Source organism: Zingiber officinale, chromosome 6B (genome assembly GCF_018446385.1).
Source record: "Zingiber officinale cultivar Zhangliang chromosome 6B, Zo_v1.1, whole genome shotgun sequence".
Lineage (NCBI taxonomy): Eukaryota > Viridiplantae > Streptophyta > Magnoliopsida > Zingiberales > Zingiberaceae > Zingiber > Zingiber officinale.
Genome location: NC_055996.1, coordinates 78963279 through 78986087, shown reverse-complemented (window position 1 = coordinate 78986087; position 22809 = coordinate 78963279). Strand labels below are relative to the sequence as shown.

The 22809-nt window shown below is 37.1% G+C and overlaps 2 protein-coding genes across 4 annotated transcripts; both read left to right on the top strand.

The window, feature by feature from the left end:
- Window positions 1-10234: 10234 nt before the first annotated feature.
- On the top strand, window positions 10235-13609 carry LOC121992807 (phenylacetaldehyde reductase-like). Its single transcript, XM_042547388.1, has 6 exons — window positions 10235-10425; window positions 10501-10673; window positions 10736-10921; window positions 11024-11186; window positions 12900-13086; window positions 13181-13609. The coding sequence occupies exons 1-6, from the start codon at window positions 10317-10319 to the stop codon at window positions 13320-13322; spliced, it is 960 nt and encodes a 319-aa protein (XP_042403322.1). The 5' UTR covers window positions 10235-10316; the 3' UTR covers window positions 13323-13609.
- Window positions 13610-14044: 435 nt separating this feature from the next.
- On the top strand, window positions 14045-21008 carry LOC121992804. 3 transcript variants are annotated; one of them, XR_006114997.1, is made up of 6 exons: window positions 14045-14580; window positions 17706-18191; window positions 19388-19715; window positions 19864-19933; window positions 20011-20519; window positions 20617-21008. XR_006114997.1 is itself a non-coding variant. In XM_042547385.1 (4 exons), the coding sequence occupies exons 1-4, from the start codon at window positions 14083-14085 to the stop codon at window positions 20089-20091; spliced, it is 1611 nt and encodes a 536-aa protein (XP_042403319.1). In that variant the 5' UTR covers window positions 14045-14082; the 3' UTR covers window positions 20092-20512. The 3 variants fall into 3 exon arrangements, 2 of the variants coding, with proteins under 2 accessions (XP_042403319.1, XP_042403320.1); XM_042547385.1 differs by lacking the exon at window positions 20617-21008 and having other exon boundaries at window positions 19388-19933; window positions 20011-20512; XM_042547386.1 differs by lacking the exon at window positions 20617-21008 and having other exon boundaries at window positions 19391-19933; window positions 20011-20499.
- The last annotated feature ends 1801 nt before the right edge of the window (window positions 21009-22809 follow it).

The following is a 22809-nucleotide window of genomic DNA, read 5'->3' as shown; positions in this document are numbered from 1 at the left end:
CAAGCATTTTATAAAATTTCATTTTAGCTATAGGTGTATGCTGCAATGTGCAAGGATCAGAAATTCTCTTCATTTTTATTGTTTCATTTTTATTGTTTCATTTTTATTGTTTGTGTTATTAATGATAACTTCAACATGACCTCTCATACTCTCCCTCAAATCTCTCCACTAAAGTAAACTGAGTCTCAATCTCTAAAGTATCTATCACAAATTCATGTTCCGAGTTGAGATATGTATTTATTTTGAAGAATAAGAGATATGCACTTATTTTGCCTCGATGGATCATGTTTAACCAAATTACTCTTGAACTTCTCTTGGAAGCTATGTAGTTGATAATTTTTTAGTTATTTTGATGTCATTAATTAATTTAAGTTATTTAATGTAAGTTGCTTATTAATTTCATTGAAACTTATCAACAAACTTATTTATTAGAGTTATTTATTAAATAATATGATTTTTATATGTTTAACCGGGTTTTATAAATATGGATAAAAGTTGGATAATGCTTGAGAATCGGATTAGCCCTGAATATATAAATAGGTTAAATCAATTTTTAAAGGTGGCAAAGAATTATATGATAAATTTAAATTTATCTAATATTCGTTATACATGTCGAAGGTGTGGTAATTTATTTAAATATGAGTTGGATTATGTTTGAGGACATCTTTATAGGTGGGGATCTGACAAATTATACAAAGTCTGGAATTTTCATGGTGAAGCTTCTACATCATCTGTTAATATAAATATTGTTAATGAAGAGGGACTTGATTGTGATTTTAAAGAAGATGATTTTCAAGACATGTTTACTGATTTAAGAAATGCAGAAAATATCAATACCATTGGGCCTCAATTAGATGATATTAATGGAAACACGAATGCATAAGATATTAGTGGAAGTTATAGCTTAATGTTTGAAGAAGCACAAAAAGAGTTGTATCACACTTGTACTAATTTTTCTATATTCAGTTTTTTGGTTAAGTTAATGCATGTGAATGTGTTAAATGGCTGGAGCAATAAATCTTTTGATATGTTACTTCAGTTATTGCAAGAGGCATTTCCTAAACCAAATGTGATTCCAAACTCTCATTATGAAGCAAAGAAAATGTTAAAAGAGTTAGGATTGACATATGAGAAGATACATGCATGTAAGTGTAACGACCCAGCCCTCTTGACCCATTTGGCGGCCCATTTGGCGACCCTCGGGTCGTCGACCGTCGGCCCTTATGTCGTCGGCCCATTTGGCGACCTCTCATGTCGTCGACCGACGACTCTTGGCCGTGCCGTTACTCACTAGGACTTTCCACCCCTGGCAGTGGATTTTTGCCTCCCCCAGGATTTGAACTCTAAACCTCCAGGCTTAAGTATTAAAGTTTATGAATCCTGGTAACCAAGTGAGATCATCTCACTTGGTTACCAGGATTCATAAACTCTAATATTTAAGCCTGGAGGGTCGACGGTCGACGACCCGAGGGTCGCCAAATGGGCCGCCAAATGGGTCAAGAGGGCCGGGTCGTTACAATAAAAAGGCACCGGGTCGTTACAATAAAAAGGCGCCTTTTTATTGTAACGACCCGACCCTCTTGGCCCATTTGGCGGCCCATTTGGCGACCTCTCATGTCGTCGACCGTCGGCCCTTATGTCGTCGGCCCATTTGGCGACCTCTAATGTCGTCGACCGATGACCCTTGGCCGTGTCGTTACTCACTAGGACTTTCCACCCCTGGTTAGTGGATTTTTGCCTCCCCCAGGATTCGAACTCTAAACCTCCAGGCTTAAGTATTAGAGTTTATGAATCCTGTTAACCAAGTGAGATGATGTAACGACCCGGCCCTCTTGACCCATTTGGCGGCCCATTTGGCGACCTCTCATGTCGTCGACCGACGACTCTTGGCAGTGGATTTTTGCCTCCCCCAGGATTTGAACTCTAAACCTCCAGGCTTAAGTATTAGAGTTTATGAATCCTGGTAACCAAGTGAGATGATCTCACTTGGTTACCAGGATTCATAAACTCTACTACTTAGCTTGGAGGTTTAGAGTTCGAATCCTGGGGGAGGCAAAAATCCACTGCCAGGGGTGGTCGACGACATGAGAGGTCGCCAAATGGGCCGACGACATAAGGGCCGACGGTCAACGACCCGAGGGTCGCCAAATGGGCCGCCAAATGGGCCGCCAAATGGGCCAAGAGGGTCGGGTCGTTACAGTAAGAATGATTGTATATTATTTTGGGGTGAGCATGAGAATAAGGATACATGTCTGGTGTGCAAGGAACCTAGATACAAGTATGATGGGATGAATAAGAAAAAGAATCTCAGAAAATTCTTTGATATTTTCCTTTGAAGCCCAGACATAAGCGGTTGTTTATTGAGAAACATACAGCAAAATATATGAGATGACATAAAGAAAAACGGGTTGAAACAGATGGTGTATTAAGGCATCCAGTAGATAGTGAATCATGGAAATAATTTGACACATCACATGAAATATTTGCTAGTGATCCACAAAATATTCGTTTAGGGTTGGCTACAGACGGTTTTAATCCATTTGGAAATATGTCAAATGCTTATAGTATGTGGCCTGTTATACTTGTGAATTATAATTTGCCACCGTGGAAAATGATGAAGTCATCATATTTGATATGTCTCTTTTAATTCCTGGGCCTAAATCACCTGGGAAAGAGATAGATGTATACTTACGACCTTTGATCAACGAACTGAAGGAGCTATGGGATGATGGGGTGGAAGCATATGATGCATCGACTGAACAAGTATATCGATTGCATGCTGCTATGATGCGGACTATTCATGACTTTCCAGCATATGGAACAATATCTGGATGGAGCACAAAGGGTTATAAAGCATGTCCAGTATGTGCAGTTGAAACTAAATCCCAAAGATTACAGATTTAATATGTTATACATGCCAATGCTTATAGTATGTGGCCTGTTATACTTGTGAATTATAATTTGCCACCGTGGAAAATGATGAAGTCATCATATTTGATATGTCTCTTTTAATTCCTGGGCCTAAATCACCTGGGAAAGAGATAGATGTATACTTACAACCTTTGATCAACGAACTGAAGGAGCTATGGGATGATGGGGTGGAAGCATATGATGCATCGACTGAACAAGTATATCGATTGCATGCTGCTATGATGCGGACTATTCATGACTTTCCAGCATATGGAACAATATCTGGATGGAGCACAAAGGGTTATAAAGTATGTCCAGTATGTGCAGTTGAAACTAAATCCCAAAGATTACAGATTTAATATGTTATACATGCCAATGCTTATAGTATGTGGCCTGTTATACTTGTGAATTATAATTTGCCACCATGGAAAATGATGAAGTCATCATATTTGATATGTCTCTTTTAATTCCTGGGCCTAAATCACCTGGGAAAGAGATAGATGTATACTTACGACCTTTGATCAACGAACTGAAGGAGCTATGGGATGATGGGGTGGAAGCATATGATGCATCGACTGAACAAGTATATCGATTGCATGCTGCTATGATGCGGACTATTCATGACTTTCCAGCATATGGAACAATATCTGGATGGAGCACAAAGGGTTATAAAGCATGTCCAGTATGTGCAGTTGAAACTAAATCCCAAAGATTACAGATTTAATATGTTATACATGCCACCGTCGATTCTTGAATGTGCAATACCCATGGCGTAGAAATAAGAATTTCAATGGAAAGGTTGAACAAGAAGGACCACCACAAAGATTTAGTGGTTATGAGATTTTAGCACAGTTAGATGCATTACCCCAGGTGACATTTAGTAAGCATCCTACATTAAGTAAAAAACGACAATGATCTTTGGATGATACAAATTGGGTAAAGAAGTTTATATTTTTTGAGTTAAAGTATTGGCCAGATTTAAAGTTGAGACACAATTTAGATGTGATGCACATTGAAAAAAAAATATTTGTGATGCTTTGGTTGGCACATTATTTAATATAGATGGAAAGTCAAAGGATACATTTAAAGCAAGGTTAGACTTGCAAGATATGGGGATTAGAAGTGAATTGCATTTAAAGAAAGTTGGAGACAAATTCAATAAACCATATGCAAGTTACACGTTGACATTGGAAGAAAGACGTGCATTTTTTCAATTTTTAAAATCCGTAAAGGTTCCTGATGGATATGCTGCTAATATATCTAGAAATGTGAATGTAGATGATGGAAAGTTACATGGACTAAAATCACATGATTGTCATGTCTTGTTGCAAAGAATACTTCCAACTGTTGTATGTAAATTCTTCCCAAAAGATATATGTGGCACACTAATTGAGTTATGTGATTTTTTTCAAAAAGATAACTGCAAGATCTTTACACATAGTGGATTTATATAAAATGGAGGAGAAAATATTCTTCATATTGTGTAAGATGGAAATAATATTTCCTCCAGTATTTTTTAATATTATGGTTCATTTGGCAATTCATTACCCCGTGAAGTCATGTTAGCTGGACCTGTTTCATCACGATGGATGTATCCCTTTGAACGATATTAGGCAGACTAAAAAAATATGTTCAGAATAAAGCAAGACCTGAAGGATCTATTGCAAAGGGGTATATTATAAATGAGACATTGACTTTCAATTCTTTATATATAAGTCAAATTGAGACAAGATTTAGTAGGCCAGAACGAAACAAAGATGTTCAACCAGTAGCATGCAATTTAAGTGTTTTCTCACAATAAGCAAGAGTGTTTGGCAACCAACATAATATGAAATTACCTTTGGCTTTGTATAAGAAAGCACATTGGTATATTCTCAACAATTGTAAAGAAGTTGACCAATATAGAAAGTAAGTTTTTACATTATGTAATTTTATTGTTTATATTTTATTATAAAATTATAACTTAAATATTTATTTATGCAATGAACATCTACAACTTCTGTCACATAAAATTCATTCAAATCAACTTCTCCAATATCATGAGAGAGATTTTCCACAATAGTTTAGGGAAAGAATGATAAAGTTAAAGAATTTAACAAATTCAGAAATAACAAACGAGTTGTATTATTTAGCAATGAGACCTGATGTTGGAGTTCAACTCTATGACGCCTACATTGTAAATGGTATTCAATATCATACAAGGTCTCGTGATTCTCGTAGAACTACTCAGAATAGTGGGGTTAGCATACCATCATCTGATGATGGTGACAATTTGGATTTTTTTGGAGTGTTGAAGGATGTTGTTCAACTATTTTACTCTTTCAAGTATAAAGTACAATTATTCTGGTGTGAATGGTTCTAATGTAATAAAAAAAATAAAAATCAATGGTTGAAGAGTTTGGTCTCTTATGTATTGACACTTCTAAAACATGGTACACTGATGACCCATTCATTTTGGCCAACCAAGCAAATCAAGTTTATTATTTAAATGATATAAAGCGTGGAGGTCATTGGAAGGTAGTACAAAAGGTTCAACATCGAGAAATATACGAAGTAACTGAAATTGATGAAGTATATGAAGAAATTGAATCCGGAAATAATTTCAACATTGAGACTAACCAAGATATTTCTTCTAATGAAACAACTTCAGTAGTTGGTGACGACTTAGAGATAACCCAACTTTGTAGATTAGATGTTGAGGATCAACATATAAATATGTCAAATGTACAAGTTGAGCTGACTAGGGATGCTCAAAGTTTTCTAATGATAAAGATGAAGATACTAAAATTGATAGTGAAGCAAATGATCAAATATCTCTTTTAGATGATGATAGTGATTAATTTTTATTTACATGGTATGTATGTTTTTCTTCATTTTTAATTCATTTATATAAGATAAAGTTAAAGAATTATTTGTTGATGGATATTTGTTTGTTGATTTATACATGATGATTATGTGGCAGTCATGCCGCCCAAGAGGATTGAGCATCTACCAGTTATGCAGATACCGACTGATGATAGTTCTTCTAGTGATTAGTTGTTTTATATTTAAATTACAAATTTTTTATTTTGGTATTTAATTTATTAATTGTTAACACTTTTGCATCTACAGGCCTACCGCTACGTAGGGAGACACGTGGCACACATTCTGATCAGTTGTGACGCCAGATCTCTGCCCAGGGTAGATTACCTATTACTTTTCGTCAGAGCAATGGACATCCAATTGGCCCAAACGCAGCTTCATTTATGACCGAGTTAGGTCTCTCGGTAAAGAAGTTTGCTCCCTTACAAGTTAAGAGTTGGAAGCATGTTCCTGTTGATAACAAAAGGATGATATATGATCGATTATCAGTAAGTACAAGTAATTCAACATATTTATAACCACTCCTTTATTACTAACCATATGCGTAATAAATTTTTTTTCAGGCTGCTTTTGATATCAATTTTCAGGAGGGTGCATCGTCAGTCATAAAAGAGACTGACCGATTAATGAGTTCACGGTATAGAGATAATAGAACCAAAATGCATAACCATTATAAGAAGCTATCACACCTTCCTCCTGTTGAGCGCCGACAATATATTCCGATCGAGTTTTGTGAGACTCAAGATGATTGAGACTATATGTGTGCTTTGTTTGAATCTGAGGCATTTCAGGTAACTCATTCTATAATAAATGTCTTTTTTATATAAAAATTTAATTATTTGTTCTATAACTATTATTTTATTTATACGAAATTTTGTGTTGTAGAAACGATCTACCATAAATGTTGAAAATAGAGGGAAACTCCCATATAACCATCGTGGAAGTTCTAAATCATTCATTCAATATAGTTACGATGGTGTAAGTGCTATTTTTATAATTTTCATATATTGTTTGTTGATTAAAAACTAACAAAAAAAATTTTCAAACTGATCAATTAAAATGAAAAGATCTGATTACTGTTTTTAATGAAACTAATTATAGCTCGTCAAAAGGATGGATTGATGAGACGACCAAAACTGCATATGTATGTTATGCCCTTGTTTAGTGAATATGTTCTTAACTGTGTATAATTATGTTTTTATGATATGTTTAACATGTTTATTTTTTCTAGGATGACATGGTGAGACTACGTGATGAGTGTATTCAAACACAAAATCCAGAAGAGATCATCAATGTAGTCGAAATTGCAGATACAGTTTGTGATCAGATCCGCGATACTCGTTCTTATGCTTTCCTGCCATACTAAAATTTTTATTCACATAAAATTTATTCACATAAAATTTATTCACATACTAAAACTGCAAATATAGTTTGAGACATCAATGTTTGTGCTTTTCTCTTTGATTTTTTTCAAGGTGCTTAATAATGTATTAGTTCTGTGTCTTGCCTTCTTTCCATCTTGTGTGTTATCTTTTCTTTCTTTGCAAATGTACACTGACTTTTATAATGTCTCTTTTCTTTGCATCCAAGGTATATTATATGATCTTTCTTTTTAGCCATATCTTTAGATGTTAAGGCCTTAATATTTCAGTGGGTTAATTCAGAATGTTGTTATGCATTGAAGAGGTAAAGGTTTTCACCTGTGGGCATCACTTAATGTTGAATTGTTTTTCTGTTAAGATTATGAGGAAACATCAGATATGACATGCTGAATCTATTACCAATACATTATTAATTATTACTAATTGTTACTCTCTTCTAGGATTTTCACAATGTCTAATTATTAAACAGTCATGTGCTATTTTTAAATATGTTGAACCTTGTATCAGGTCCTCAGTACTCGTTCGGGATACATTAGAGGACTTGGAAGTGGGCCAAAGCCAGTTAGGTCAACTTCTTCAGATGCCACCTCCTCAATCAGATCAACTAACACCGCATTACGTGAAAAAACTTGAATCCACTCAAGAAGAGTTAGCAAACACCAAAGTTCAATTAGTAAGCACCCAAGATGAGTTAACATCAGTGAAATCAAGACAAGATATGTTTGAACAAATTCTTAACCGATTGGCACCTAGAGCATTAGATTCCTTGATCCATGATTCATCTTCAGTTCCACCTCCTCCTCCTCATTCTTAGACTTTGATGTTGTGGATTTTTGGATATGAACATGATGTTGCGAAGTTTATTTCTTGTAGACTATGATGTTGTGGATTTCTGGATGTGAACTTGATGTTTTGAATTTGTTACTTGTTTGTACTTTATTTGGATTGTTACTTGTGTACTTAATTTGTTGTGTTACTTGATGTTAGACATTGAGGTTGAGTACTTGCATCTCTTGTTTGTGAATGTTACTAGATTTGTGAACTTATACTTTGATGAAGTATGAGTTGTTTGTGAGTTTATTTGTGAATTTGTTGTTAGAGTTAGTATTTGTATAAGTTTGTAAATATTGTTGTTAGAGTTATGATTATTGTGAATATTGTTGTTAGAGTTGTGATGATTGTATGAGTTTGTAAATGTGTATATTTTTTTTAAAACATTTTGTTTTAAAAAAAACGAAGGTTAGCGACGAATTCTTTGAAATTTGTCGCTACAATTATTATGAGCGGCGAAATATTGTTGAAAATCATCGCTAACAATTCGAACATATCGAACCTTATTGTAAACGTTTGCGGCGAAATGAAACGAGTTTAGCGACGAATCAGATTGTTAACGACGAAATTAGAAAAATCGTTGCTAACTTGTTAGCGACGAAAAGGTTCAAATTCGTCGCTAATAACTTAAACATATACAGGCGTTTGCGGCGAAATGAAATGTGTTAGTGACGCATTACGATGATATTAGCGATGAAATAAGGGAAATCATAGCTAACTTGTTTGCGACGAAAAATTTGGATTCGTCGCAAACAAATTTCTTAGCGATGAGTAATTTTCATTCGTCACGAAAAGATTAGCATCGATTAAAATTCTTTAGCGACGATATAATCATGTCGTTAATTTATTGGCAACGAAATATAAAAAAAATTGTCGCTAATAATTGTTTACGACAAGCTTATAACGACGATCCTAGCGATGAAAAGTTATCGTCATAAATATTGGTTAGCGACGAAATAGTTTGTCACTAAATATTAGTTTTCTTGTAGTGTCTCTCGGTCGAGATTCCAGACTCTCGCCCCAGTGCAAGTTATAAGTGAGCACACTCTCACAACCAACGACCTCTCGGTCGAACTCCAGACTCTCACCCCAGCGCGGGTTATGAATAAGCTTGTTCTCATGCTCAATGACCTAGTGGCCAGCTTTTATCCAGGCTCTCATCCCCTCGTGGGTTTTAAACCAGTGAGGCTTTCACATGACCTTTCAATAATAATATGGTATGAAGTAGAAAAGTTCTAGTGGGAAAAGGAACAACATTTATAGTCATAATGACAAAGTAAATGAAACCAGAGTTTGGATCTAGGCAGTCGGAGCTGAGCCTCCTTCGACTAGACTTGGAGGGGAAGCTTGTGATACGGTACATAAAGGTGGGGTCCGATAAGGCCAGGTAGTCAGAAGTCAAGGGGACGTGGCAGTCAGAAGTCAAGGGGACGTAGCAGTCAGTAGTTAAGGGAAAGATATGATCCTTCAATACTCCAAGCGTGAAAGATGAGACCCTCGTCGTAGCTCGTCTTCCTCATCAAGACTCGGACCAGGCGCCACAACCTAACGATCAACCCAAACGGTTCGTAGCTAAACCAGGGTGGGACAAAAGACACTAGGCAACAATAGGGTCAGGAAATCATAACCGTCTGTCAGAGAATAATCGTCAAATGTCAGGGAATATTCCAATGGTATGTTGTCATCTACAAATAGAACTTTCTTTCAATCCATAAGAGAGTGTCACGTGTCCTCCATCACCAACAAGCCTTGACACCTGACATTCTCTGACATCGGTCAGGCTCCAGAGGTACGCTAGGTGTCCCCAAGTCACCTCTCCATCAACACCAACAATACCTTAGTTGTCCTTTGTCTAACTCAGATTTCGGACAGAATCAACACCCATACATTAATCGGGTTTAAAAAATTGAACGTCGTTAATCAGCGGCATTTATATAAAAAAATAAAAAAAAAAGGGATATAAAGATTAAAGATTAATAAATAAATAGTTGAACCATAAATAATTAATATTAATATTATTTAGGTATTATAATACCCACGTATTAACATCATAGATATTATTTTTTTTTAAAAAAAATAACACCTACTTATTAATACCAATGCAAAAAAGAAAAAAACTAAGCTAAAAAGACTAAGTAATGGGTTTAATTTTATTATTCTTTAGGGGCTTATCAAAGTGGAAGGTGGTTAGGATTAGGTGTCCCTTTAACGGTTTAAAAAGAGAGTCTATCCGAATCAAACCTGATCCGACCAGATAGGTAACTGACCTCCTCCAGCCTCCGCTTGCTTATCCAGAGAGTTCGCTTCGAAGCATGGCAAACGTTGGAAGAAATGGCGAACGTCGTTTGCGTGACAGGCGGCAGCGGTTTCATCGGTTCATGGCTCGTCCGACTCCTGCTCGACCGAGGCTACACCGTCCAAGCTACCGTCATGCGCCTAGGTCGGTACTCCTCCTCCTCTCTTCTCCGCCTCCCCCTCCTCTTCTTCCACCTTCTCTTTACCTAAACTTCTGCAGGAGACGAGGCCGAGACGGCGCACCTACGATCCCTACCTGGCGCCTCCAATCGCCTTCGCCTCTTCCAGATCGACCTCCTTGATCCGGACTCCATCCTCGCAGCCATCCGCGGCGTCTCCGGGGTGTTCCACCTCGCCTCGCCTTGCATCATCACTCGCGTCCAGGATCCCCAGGTCCGTACTTTCCCTTCCAGATCTCCTCCTCCCTATTCTAACCCCGTTTCCTTTCTGATCAGAGGGAACTACTAGATCCAGCGGTGACGGGGACTCTCAACGTTCTCCGCGCGGCCAAGGAGAGCGGAGTGCGCAGGGTGGTCGTCACATCGTCGACCTCTGCCATCGTCCCCAGTCCTGGATGGCCAGCCGATCGGGTCAAGGACGAGAGCTGCTGGACTGACCTTGATTACTGTAGGCAGAAAGAGGTGAGAATTTAAGATCACATCACAAGCCCTAAGCCTTCAAGCGGATGCTGTGCTGCAGTTATCACCTTCTGTGTGATGGTTTGGGTCGTTGTCCCTCTTCAGCTATGGTATCCGGCGTCCAAGACGATGGCCGAGAAGGCAGCTTGGGAATTTGCAAACGAGAATCGTTTGGATGTGGTAGTTGTCAATCCTGGGGCTGTGTTGGGACCGATCATTCCGCCGACGATCAACTCCAGCATGACTGTACTCGTGCAACTTCTTGAAGGTCATGAATTGTCATTCACGATCACTATAAATCTCAGGTTTCCGAACATGTTTAAAAATTCTCTCTAGCTTATCATGATCATCATGTTGTCATTCACTGATCATAAATCTCATATTTCATACAATGCTCAAAGAATCTATCTAGCTTTTAGGTTTGTGTTGTGCAATTCCTAACATATGATCACCTTGATACTGCTCCTGTATAACAATAGGAAAAATATATATATTAGTTTCTCAATAGATTTTAGGTATGAGAATCACATTAGAAAGACTATAATGACTACTTCATATAGGTTGGACTAGGTAACATAGTACACACACACACACACACACAAGACCAAAATTTTGAGCTACCTAGTCATTTTTGTGGATCTAATGTTGGTTCTTTTCACCTACTTCTAACAAATGTCCCAAGTTATCAATTTGTTACCCTTCCTGCTTTCAGGAAATAAAAAGGCAATTAGTTAACTTTCCACTAGCTTAATCTGTTATCTAAACCTATGCATTTTGCTTGTTTCTGCTGTATTAGTAAACCAGCAAACTTAGCTGTGAGTGATTATGAAATACCTAGTTAAGGTCCTCAAGTTTTTGCTTAAGGTGGAAAAGCATTCTTTAAGGTGGAAAGCTATGCTTCTTTAACTTGGAGCTCTGGTAATTCCTTGCTACCATATTAATTCTTTTATCTATGTTTAGTAACGCATTTCACATTGTTATATTGATACTTTTGTTGCAAATATTATGTCATCTGACAAGTAAAACTCTTATCTCTTTGTGAAACAGAAGAAAAGAGAAAGAACAAAATGGTGGGGGCTTAGAGGTGTGATGCCTTTTTCCTAAGTCAAAAATGCCCTAGGATATAGTCAAGTCAACTAAAGCTCTCTTAAAAAGTTGACAAAAAAATGATATGTAGAAATCGTGATTGAAGCTATAGTTTTGTGAATTTAGAAAGCCCCTTTAAGCAGTTACCATGGGCAAGGGACACAACCTTTTTAGATGGATACAACTATCACAAGAGTTGCAACTCTTTTCGACCAAGAATATAAATTCAAATTAATTAAAATCAATTGAAATAATTATAAAATTTTGTCAAAAAATTTAAATTAATTTTAATTTCAGAATCAACTTTGGTGGCCAAGTGCTTTTTATCTAGAAGAATTTAATTAATTTGATCATGTAGGGTTCTTAACTAGCCCGCATCCAAAAAGTTCATTTTGAATACACCTAAGGTGCCAATTCATATAAGATTTACATCTATTTGTTAAATTTCCAATGTGGAACTATTCATTTATCTCCATCAAAATTACAATCTACCCTAGCAGTTTCTCATTCGAAAAGGAACTCTGTCGTAGTAGTAATACATGAATACTGTTAACATTTAACAAAATAGGTATTATGAGTGCTTTGTTTCATAAACTTTACAAGTTTTATGAACTGTTGGTTTTCAAGCTCCTAGCCTCCTGCTTCCAAGTTACACATTTGCACATACTTAGGTGGCTAGTTGTCATTTTAGATTTGTTTATTAAGATTCCCTCTTGGGAAGCTATTCTGTTGTTCAGGCATGTCTTTCTTTGACAATCTCTCTTTAGCCTACTCATCCTTGATCTTACTAAATTGACATATTTTAGGTGAATTGTAGCCAATCGGTTAAACATGTAATAATTGTCAAACTTTTAAAAATAAATCAATATGCTAATCTTTTTCCTGGTCTGTTCAGGCTGTGAAGAAGAGCATCCAGATTTGTACATGGGATCAGTTCATGTCAAAGATGTTGCTCTGGCACACATTCTGGCATACGAAAATCCATTGACATCCGGCAGGCATTTGTGCGTCGAATCCATTTCTGACTGGAGCTACTTTGCATCCAAAGTTGCAGAACTTTACCCAGAATATAAGGTGCCTAGGTATGGTTGGATTCTCCGCAAACTTGTTCTCCTAGGCAAGGTGTTTTTTAGCTTCACAAACTTTGTAATTCCAGTCTCTTCATTGTGTCTGCAGATTCCCAAAAGACACACAACCTGGGCTACTGAGAGTTCAAAATCCCTCAAAGAAGCTGATCGAATTGGGTATGCAGTTCAGCTCCATGGAACAAATAATCAAGGACTCAGTGGAAGATTTAAAGCGCAAGGGGTATGTCTGAAGCTGGACATCTTTGCTGTGATCTCATATGAAATCATTTCAAGTAGATGGCAAAACATGAGTAGCGGGCAAAGCTCTATGATATATGCTTAGTTTGTGGTAGTTTCTGTCAGTTCACAATATCGAACATAATCAGTGTGTAAAACTACATGGTCCTAAACTTACCTCTAGCATCTTGATGTGCATGTGGAGCTGCTTCTGTTTCGAGGAACAACTAGAGGTATACAATGTTTATGCAATGGCTTGGCAAGAGTTTGTACCTTAGCTCGAAAACTAATTTATCAAAAATCATAATATGCTGCAAACCAAAAATGAAAAAAGTTGTAATAAGAGTTCCAAAGCAAGGATGATGTTGTATTGAACAAAGAGAACATTACGAATCACATTCCAGTTGCTGATGGTGGTGCAAGAAAGTTGTAAGCAAAAGATGCCCCAATTACAGACTTCAGTTGGCCCAAATAATTGCAAAATAAATGGAATATTATAAGTCAAAGGCTTCCCAAGCAAAATCATGGAACTCGGCCATGGTCTTCTCGGTGGAAATGGTTGGCTCAAATAGGCCACCATTTATCTAAATGTCGGCTAATATAATTGATTATCACAGTATACATTTTAATTACCGAGAAAAAAAGTGGGAAAAGTTTAATATTCTCTATTTTTAAAAAAAAAAAAAACGTGCACATCACCTATAAAATCATTGCAATTCCATAAAGTCTTGACTGCTCTTTACTGATTAATCACTCGATCTCTCTTTATCATTCATGGCGATCACCTCCGACCCAGAAGTTGGCGTTAAACCTAAACCCGGCGACACCGAAGCGCAGATCGAGGGCACGGCCGATGCCGAAGACGGCGAAGAGGCGGACAACGACGAAACGGAGGAGGAGGAGGAGGAGGAGGAGGAAGAGCCCAGCGACTCCGGAAGGGAAAAGTTCAATCGCGCCCTCATCCGCCTCTCGGAAGGCCCCGTTCGTATCCGCGTCCACGATGTCATCATCAGGGGTAATGGCAAGACCAAGAAGGCCCTTATCGAAGCTGAGGTCCTCGACGCCTTCCGCTCAGCCTCCTCGATGCAGGAACTCCTCCGGGCCGCAGGCCTCGCCAATGCTCGACTGCGCCAGTTGGACATCTTCGAATCTGTAACCATCGTGCTCGATTCGGGATCCTCTGAGCTTCCCAACACCGCTAATGTCATCATAGATATTGTTGAAGTCAAGAATCCGCTCTCTGGTGATCTCGTAGTGTACACAAAGCCGGAGGTCAGATTCTCGATCAAGTTTTTTTTTTTTAATCAGAGATTTTCTGGGAATAAATTTGTGTGCAAATGTGTACTCTGTCATATTTTGTGGTACCAATATGCATTCATATCTTCTTTTTTTTTTGAAATACCTTTCTTTTTTTAAAAAAATGTATTTTTAGCAATTGATGTCAGATACCAGAGATGCAATGATCCATCATACGATCCTCATTATCCATGGTTGGTCCATCATACGATCCTCATTATCCATGGTTCTCGTAGTTTCTGTGCTAGACGGCTAAGATCTGTCTCTCGAAATTTCATAATCTATTGTTGTTATAATATCAAATTTGCTTCGATATGAGCTTGAAATTAACTAGGCCTGGGCGTCCAATAGGATTCTTAAGAGAACACAAAACCTTTTACTTTCTGATGTACACATGAAGTAGTAGGGAACATTTGGCTATTAGTTCTGGTTTAACAGAGCTAGTATGGTTTATGACCATGACTGAGATTTAGAATTTGAGGTTTGATGTCCAATCTCTAGTATTTTTGTTGTTTTCCGTGGCAGTTCTGTTGCAATAGAAATTTGTTGCTACTCTATATGGTTTCTTAACTATAGGCATGCTTTCTTTATATCAAAATTCTGTTTGAGATAGCATATATTTTTTGCATTTTAGATGTTTCATGTCACTGTTAATAGAAAGACCTTAAATACAAGCACATCTAGGGGTTGTAAATGGACTGTGGTGCCCCCGGGGCTACAGTGCAGCGGAAGGGCGTCAAGTTGTCATCCAGGCACCCGCAGTTCGATTCTCAGCTATGGCGCATTTGCAGAGATTTTTCCTCCAAATGAGTCGCACAACCATAGGATGCTAGGCTTTTGGGCCACCCGCCGTGAGTGCTTCCCGATTTATCCTAACGGCCGGTGGAAAATTTTGTGGGGCCTGATCAGTCGCCTCAAGTTTGGTATTACCCGGTTCAACATTTTTTTTTATAAATGGATTGTGGCTAGGCTGGGCGTAGGTGTTTCTACATCGGCCTTATTTGAGCTAGTCCAATGTGCAAAGAGTAACTAATAATAATAATTATTTAAAAAAATAAAACAAAAAATATTTAACTTTTTGCAAAATTTGGACATTTACATATAGTTTAGGTTTGCACTTGGTATTTTGATCTACTATAGGTTGATTATGGGCCTTCCTTTGGAAGGATCATGACCCACATAGTTTTATTTCTAGTATTCTAGCCTCATTTAGGCATGAGTCATGATAGGCCTTGAAAAACAATGCTTTTCTCCTTCATCTCAAAAGTCCAATGAACTGTCCTCCTTTGTATTGTGAACAATCTTTTTGCAACTTACCAATCAATCATTCAGATAATTGATGTCGCATCTCATCCAACACTCTTGACTACCTGAGAAAAACAAGATTCTTATGATACTCTGTACCTAGGAACATCAATTATATTGTGTGAAATTGCAACAGGGACTAGATAAATTGCATACTATTTTTTCAACCTACCTAAAGTATTTAAATCTTTACATATAGTGTCACTTGATTCTCGTATATGATGTTGGAATATGTCCTAACATAATATTCAAAAGTTTGTAGAGTCATCTATGAGAAGTGGTGTTACAAACTTTACTATATATTTAGTGAGTAATTTAAATGCCTTTTCATTTAAAAACAAAGTAATTAGACTACCCGGAGGAAAAGATAATGTCACTTGAGCAACAACAGCTCTATTTCATGAGATTTATGCACCTAATAAGGTGGCCTATTCTAGTAGAAAATTTGTAAATAAAATGGCGTTGAGCTTTATTACATTAAGCTTTGTTTCACCATTTTGAATAATGGCGTTGAAAGATTTCCTAGCCAATTACTTTCTTTCATCTATCATCCAAGAAAGTTCCGGTGTAACCAAAGGCTTGAGACTCATCAATATTGCCTGTTGCTTCTTAGTCTTGAATTGCTCAAAGCCTCTTGAACTGGTTGTTCATATTGTAAATCAGGTATGGGATGTAGGCTTGCTAGACAGCTAGAGTATTTGCTAATTATTGAGTCTGATTTATTTGCTCCCAGGTTAATGCATTAATGTTCCCTGATGAACCAGTTCCATGAGTCTCTCAACTTCACACATTTTTCTAAAAATAAAAACATGAAGATAAAACTAAAGTAAAATCAATAATTCAATTAAATACCAAGTTAAAATTGTAATATTTAAAAAGTAAATTATTCCTCAAAACAAAAATTATGACATCAAGAAGAATTGGGGCACGACATCATCAAGGATAGTAGAAAATATAGTGAATAAATAGTACAGAATTGAAATCTTAAGAGAGGTTATAACAAAATTAGAGATTAGAGAAAAAGATTCAAGAATGAGAATGTAAATATGAATAGAGTATTGAGAGCTTGAGGCGAGAATGACAATGTGTTTAGATGGGGACTAAGCGGTGCATGGGAGTGTATTTATTGAGATTTTTTTAGAAATTTCTGTTTCTTTTATCAATTTTTTTTTGTGAATATCTGATAGATTTCCAATCAAATGTTTGTAACACCATTTTTTGGTCATTAAGGGTATTTTGGTCATTTAAAGCCATTTGAATGTAGTATTTTGAATGAATTTTTTGGTCCAATCAAATGTTTAGATGGGGACTAAGCGGTGCATGGTTTTGGGCTGTGCCATGGCAGTGCTTGGCTGAGGACATGGGTCATGCAAAGTTCAACCTGTGGGCTATGATTGGCATGAGCACATGACAAGTTCAGCATTTGGGATGGAGAGTTGCTGCTCATCACAGGCTCAAGCTGTCTTTCTTGTGGGCCAAGGCGGCTCATTTGCACCCCCTAGACATGGCTTGACCTGTTGAACACCCCTAACCATGTTCATTAAGTGGAGCACTGGAACCTATCATAGCAGTGATTGTGCAATGTTAATTTGATAGTTGGGTGTTCCTCTACACGTCAATGATACTATCCTTTTTCTTTATTTGGTTGTCTACTGCTACTTTTTAGGGAGATGACTTTTTTTTGGACATTTTCTCAACTGCATGCTCATTTACCAGTCTGATACTGAATTAATACCTTGTTTGATCTTACTCAAGAATTGTGATAAATATATTCATTTTATTTGTTGTTTATGCAGGCTCGATATCGGTCGTTTGAAGGATCACTCAAGCTTAAAAACTTGTTTGGCTATGGTGATATTTGGGATGCTTCTGGCGCTTATGAGTTTGATGGAACATCAGAGATTAGTCTTGGAGTGTCATTACCCAGATTCAGAATTATTCCAGCTCCCCTCACAACTCGAGTTTTATTACTCTCCCAAGATTGGTTGAAATTTTCATCATACAAGGAACATCTACTAGGTCTCTCTGTTGGATTGATTTCAACTAGAAAACATGAACTCACTTACAACCTTACATGGTGTAGCTTACTTGACCCATCAAGCATACCATCCAAGTCAATACGCAGCCAGTTGGGACATAGTCTACTCTCTTCAATAAGATACTCATGCAAAATTGATCACAGGGATTCAAAAGTGAGGCCGACACGTGGATATGCATTTTCATCAACATCTCAAATTGCAGGTCTTGGACCTGACAATAGACTGATACAATTTTTTAGGCAGGTAAATGTTCCTGTCTTCTTGTTTTAGTAAGGCAAGGAGTCATTTAATGTATTAAACCATGTTAGGTTTTAGTTACATTTGATCAAATAAAACTGTTCTTACTATTACGTGTCTTGTGGAATGTACTAAGCTCAACAATAATAACAATGATAACAAACTGAGACTTTTAGCTACATGAGCCGTCTGTAAATATATAGTATTATTTGAGTTTTGGACTTCAAGGTAAGCTATTCGCTAATGATGGTCGCACTTTACTATTTAGGTATATGAAGCTTGACCATCTGGTCGTTACATCATTAACTTGGTTCTATTTGGACAAAGTGAATGTGAAGTTTTTGGTTGTCTATTTGCTTAGACGGTTTAAATTAGCTGCTCTCATAAGTGAGGCATTATTTAAATCGGATGTTATATGAACTCTAGAATGTGGACCTTGATGTTTTATCATCAACTTGTATAACTCTTTTTACTTGTCTGACATGTAAGAAAAAGGTAGGTATAAAAGCTTTAAGAACCCCATTTTTTTGTTGAAATTAGAGTTGAACTAATATGAAAAGGGTGAAGCTGAACTTAATGCTATTAAGAGCATAAATATCAATTATAGGGGAAGTGGATAATGCTCCCATTCATATTATTTGGATTTTTCAAACAGAGTGAAGTTTATATCCACCGTAGAAAAATTTTAGCAGACTGCCTAAGCATTAAGTGTCTAGAAGCTTCATAAATAGTGAGCACTGAGACACTGCAGAATTTCTTCTAGAAGGTTTATTTAATTGTTTTCTCCATATAACATTTGTAAATCTTGCATCAATGATTGCGTTAACTCAATAGTGGCTTTTGCGAAGAGGGAAATGCGTTCCTTCAGCACTAAAAAGAGTCCTGCTGTAACGTAGAAAGAATCTATGGGAATAGGTTTGTTCTTCTTTATACCATTTTAGAAATAGCAGGTACAAGAGTTAAATGTGGTGCCAATTAGAAGGCTGTTCGCTCATATGACTGAATTCGAATAAATTAGAAGTGCTTTTGTTAATTCTCGTAGTAGTATTATTTTGGTTGTAATCTAATCAATTGACTTATTTTATACTATGCAATTCCAAAAAATTTCATCTTCTCAGTCACTGGCATGAAGATATCTCTTCTGATCCAAATCAATGTGCATATTCCCTTGGTCTGTATGATAACTAGTTTCCATCTTGTAGCAGGATTTTGATCTGAGAGGGGCGATTCCTTTAGGATTTTACAATGCTGCTCTCAACTTTGGAGTTACAGCAGGTGCTGTAATGCCATGGGCTGGATTTACAAATTCAAGCACACCAATGTGTGAGCGATTCTACATGGGTAGTCATTCTTCTCCTGTTTGCAAACTAGGCAGGCCTGCTTCTTTGTTCAGTTTCAAACAAAGAGGTCTCGGTCCAACTGATATGCAAAGAGTAATTTCTTCAAAACGAATTGAAGATAAAGATGCAACATCTTCGGGAAGGGATGCTTCAGGAAGCATTGCCTCTCAAAATAGAGATGCTGTTGGAGGTGATCTTGCAGTTACTGCCTTTGCTGATCTTTCATTTGATCTACCTTTAAAAGTGTTTAGAGAATCTGGGGTTCATGGACACATGTTCATAAATGTTGGGAACCTTATTAAATTATCGGAGGAATTGACAAATTTCCAATTCCATAGATTTTTGGATACATTCAGGAGCTCTGCTGGGGTTGGCATTGTCATCCCAACCAGATTATTTCGCATGGAGGTTTGATTTGCTTACAAATTTATGCAAAGAAAAGTCAGCAGTCTTCTGTTGTCTAATGTAACTTACTTTTTTCACAGATCAACTACTGTTATCTATTGAAACAGTCCCAACATGATCATGGGAAGACAGGCATACAGTTCAGTTTCTCCACTTCATAGATTTGCATTAGCAGATGAAGTCAATTCACCTTTCCCAGCCTGAATTAATCTGTCCTCCCTTTGATTGTTTATTGTTTGTTTTTATCGAGGTCAGAAACTTACGTGCAGAAGCAAGAAGGAAAAGGGCGTGGTTGTCAAATAAGCTTAACATTAAGATATCTCTTACTATTTCAACAGGTTACTTGTATCACTTCAATAATCTTGTGCTTTGGATCCTCTCAATTTGAAGTGGATCTACCAAATGGTTTTTAACTAAAGTTTGAACCACCACATTGAACAGTGGCTTGTTCTAACATACATGATTATAATTACATGCTTCCTCGAAGCAAATCTGGTGAGCTTAATTAAGTAGTTACACAGATCTGGATTGGAAACTTCCATTCATCTAGCAGATGATTGAAGCAACAGTTACATATACAAGCTTGTAGGTATTAATTTCAAACAAAATATCAAAAAAAAAAATCCTTTTAAAATTTACCCTTTTCTCAATATGGCCCAATCTCACTTTGAAGTTTCTCCATGCAGGTCGTCATCTAAAATTTTGTTTGTTTCCTTTCTGGAGAGCAAGCTGCCAAAAGGAGTTTACTGAAAATCTGATTAATGTGTTTTTTACGTAATCATTGATTCAGTGGATTCTGATATTAAACCTTCCAACCTTTTAATTGCACAGTGATCCTCAAAAGTCCAACCTTATCTGCAGTGCAGTCCACATTCTGTCTTCTGTCCGTTATGGGCTGATCCATCAACGTAATTTGCCTTGCAGTCAATAACAGTAAGTCAGACTTTTAGCTAAATTGTCTTATTCGTAAGAGTATTCTCATTTGATTATTTCTCTGTTGTTTGTCAAGTCAAAAGTTGATTTGTCATATCCATCCATGTGCCTTCTTTGATTACTTCCCTGTAGTTTCTCCTGATCAACCTCAACTCCCTCTTTTCATTTAACAGAGCGGAGAGCAATTCTCTGTTTCGTCCACTCTGTCTTTGTGTTATGTTTGCCCCTTAAACTTCATGCAATATATTGATTATGGATAGTTGAAAACATGAATGAGAGGAAAGCAGAGATGGCAAGGAATTTTCTTGTGCAGGAGAGGTACAGTGTGGAGGAAACGGCGATGTGGATGACGACTCAAACAAGATTTGATGTGGAATATATAGACGAAAATAGAAGTTTATTTCAGTCCTCTTAATAATTCCATCAAATAAATCATCTTTGTTTCACAACATAAAACAACAAACAAACAAAAAAGCAATATTAATAAAAAGGAGTCTCTGACAGTAGGGATAATCATTTTCTCCAAATTTCGTGATGATTTGATATCGGATCGAGAGGATAGATTATCTGATCTGAATATTTCAATATATATATATATATATATATATATATATATATATATATATAAAAGATTTTTTTAGTATTTATTGATTATTTTGATTGGTGTTAGGAGTAGGATATATAAATGTTTAGTTTATTTTTTTAATTACATATATAATTTTTAATAAGATGTTTATTTTAATATGGTTTTGTAGAATAATAATAGTAATGAAAAGAATAAAAAATATTAGTATAAAAATATTTAATTTTTTAACGAGTAATTATGAAGATAGGGTTGAATATTCGATCCCCAATAAGGAGGGATCCAATTTGAATCCCATCTATTGTTATCCCTACTCCACAGCACTGTCGCTCCTGATGCTCAAAATCTCACGCTATTGCGCGAGCACTGTGGTACGCAACAGAGAAGATGAGAAACGCAACACAAAAGTCATGATATATGATTAAAAAAACTACAGAAATGTTGTGCCAAAATAAAACTATGAAATCTTGATGAAGACGAAGGACTTTTAACATCCCCATCGTGTCAATATAATTGCTCAAGTCGATTGAAGTGTTCTCTTCACTGACAACTCTATCTCTCGCCAAAGGTCCCTTCCTGGTCCATAGAACCCTAGTAATTCACATAAGTGCACTCATTCTTTTTGGCGAATGCATTCCTTCTCCTATATGTATCGTCCACACTCACTTGTTCATCGGCTGCATGCCTTTCATGGATCCATTTGGAACCTTCCACGATTAGCAGTCACCGTCTCCTCCTCCCGCTGTCTATGGCGAAAGGAAAAGAGGAGGAGAGGGAGGGAAGAGAAGAGGAGCGGTGAAGCTGTAGACGGCCCCGCAGAACGTGGCAGCGGCGGCACCGGATCAGCTACCGGTTCAAGACGCTGAAGCTGGAGCTTGGTGCCGGGGGAGAAAGATCGACACGGTGTCCATGCTGGAGGAGGCCATCAACTACGTCAAGTTCCTCAAGGCCCGGATTTGTCTGCACCAGGCCGCCCTCATGCTCCATCCTCTCCTCTTCCCGCTGCCGTGCCATGATGTTCATCTTTTGATAATCTTGAGTACGATCGCCTGATTTGTGTCTACGTTGCTGCCGTGTCATCATGTTCATCTTTTGATAAGCGTAAGTACGATCGCCTGATTTGCGTCTACGTTGTGATTAAAGGATATTCATGTATTTAAGCTTAGTACGATCGCCTGATCTGCTTTGTGTCTCCATTGCACCAAAGATATTTGTATATCAAGATTTTTTTTCATATATTTTTAATGTGAGAATATGATTGTATCCTAACAATCCTTCCTTCAAATGAAATATCATAATTACTCTTATGATCCAGGTCTTCCCATAAGTATCCGGTCATCTTGACCTGCTTTAGGATTTATCT

Bases quoted from the DNA above. Each gene is read 5' to 3' on its own strand.
- LOC121992807 (XM_042547388.1), top strand. From the start codon at position 10,317: ATGGCGAACGTCGTTTGCGTGACAGGCGGCAGCGGTTTCATCGGTTCA. The intron at 11,187-12,899 runs GTCATGAATTGT...TGGTCTGTTCAG, and splicing joins ACTCGTGCAACTTCTTGAAG to GCTGTGAAGAAGAGCATCCA. The intron at 13,087-13,180 runs GTATGGTTGGAT...TTGTGTCTGCAG, and splicing joins CCAGAATATAAGGTGCCTAG to ATTCCCAAAAGACACACAAC.
- LOC121992804 (XM_042547385.1), top strand. From the start codon at position 14,083: ATGGCGATCACCTCCGACCCAGAAGTTGGCGTTAAACCTAAACCCGGC. The intron at 14,581-17,705 runs GTCAGATTCTCG...TTGTTTATGCAG, and splicing joins TAGTGTACACAAAGCCGGAG to GCTCGATATCGGTCGTTTGA. The intron at 18,192-19,387 runs GTAAATGTTCCT...TCCATCTTGTAG, and splicing joins TGATACAATTTTTTAGGCAG to CAGGATTTTGATCTGAGAGG.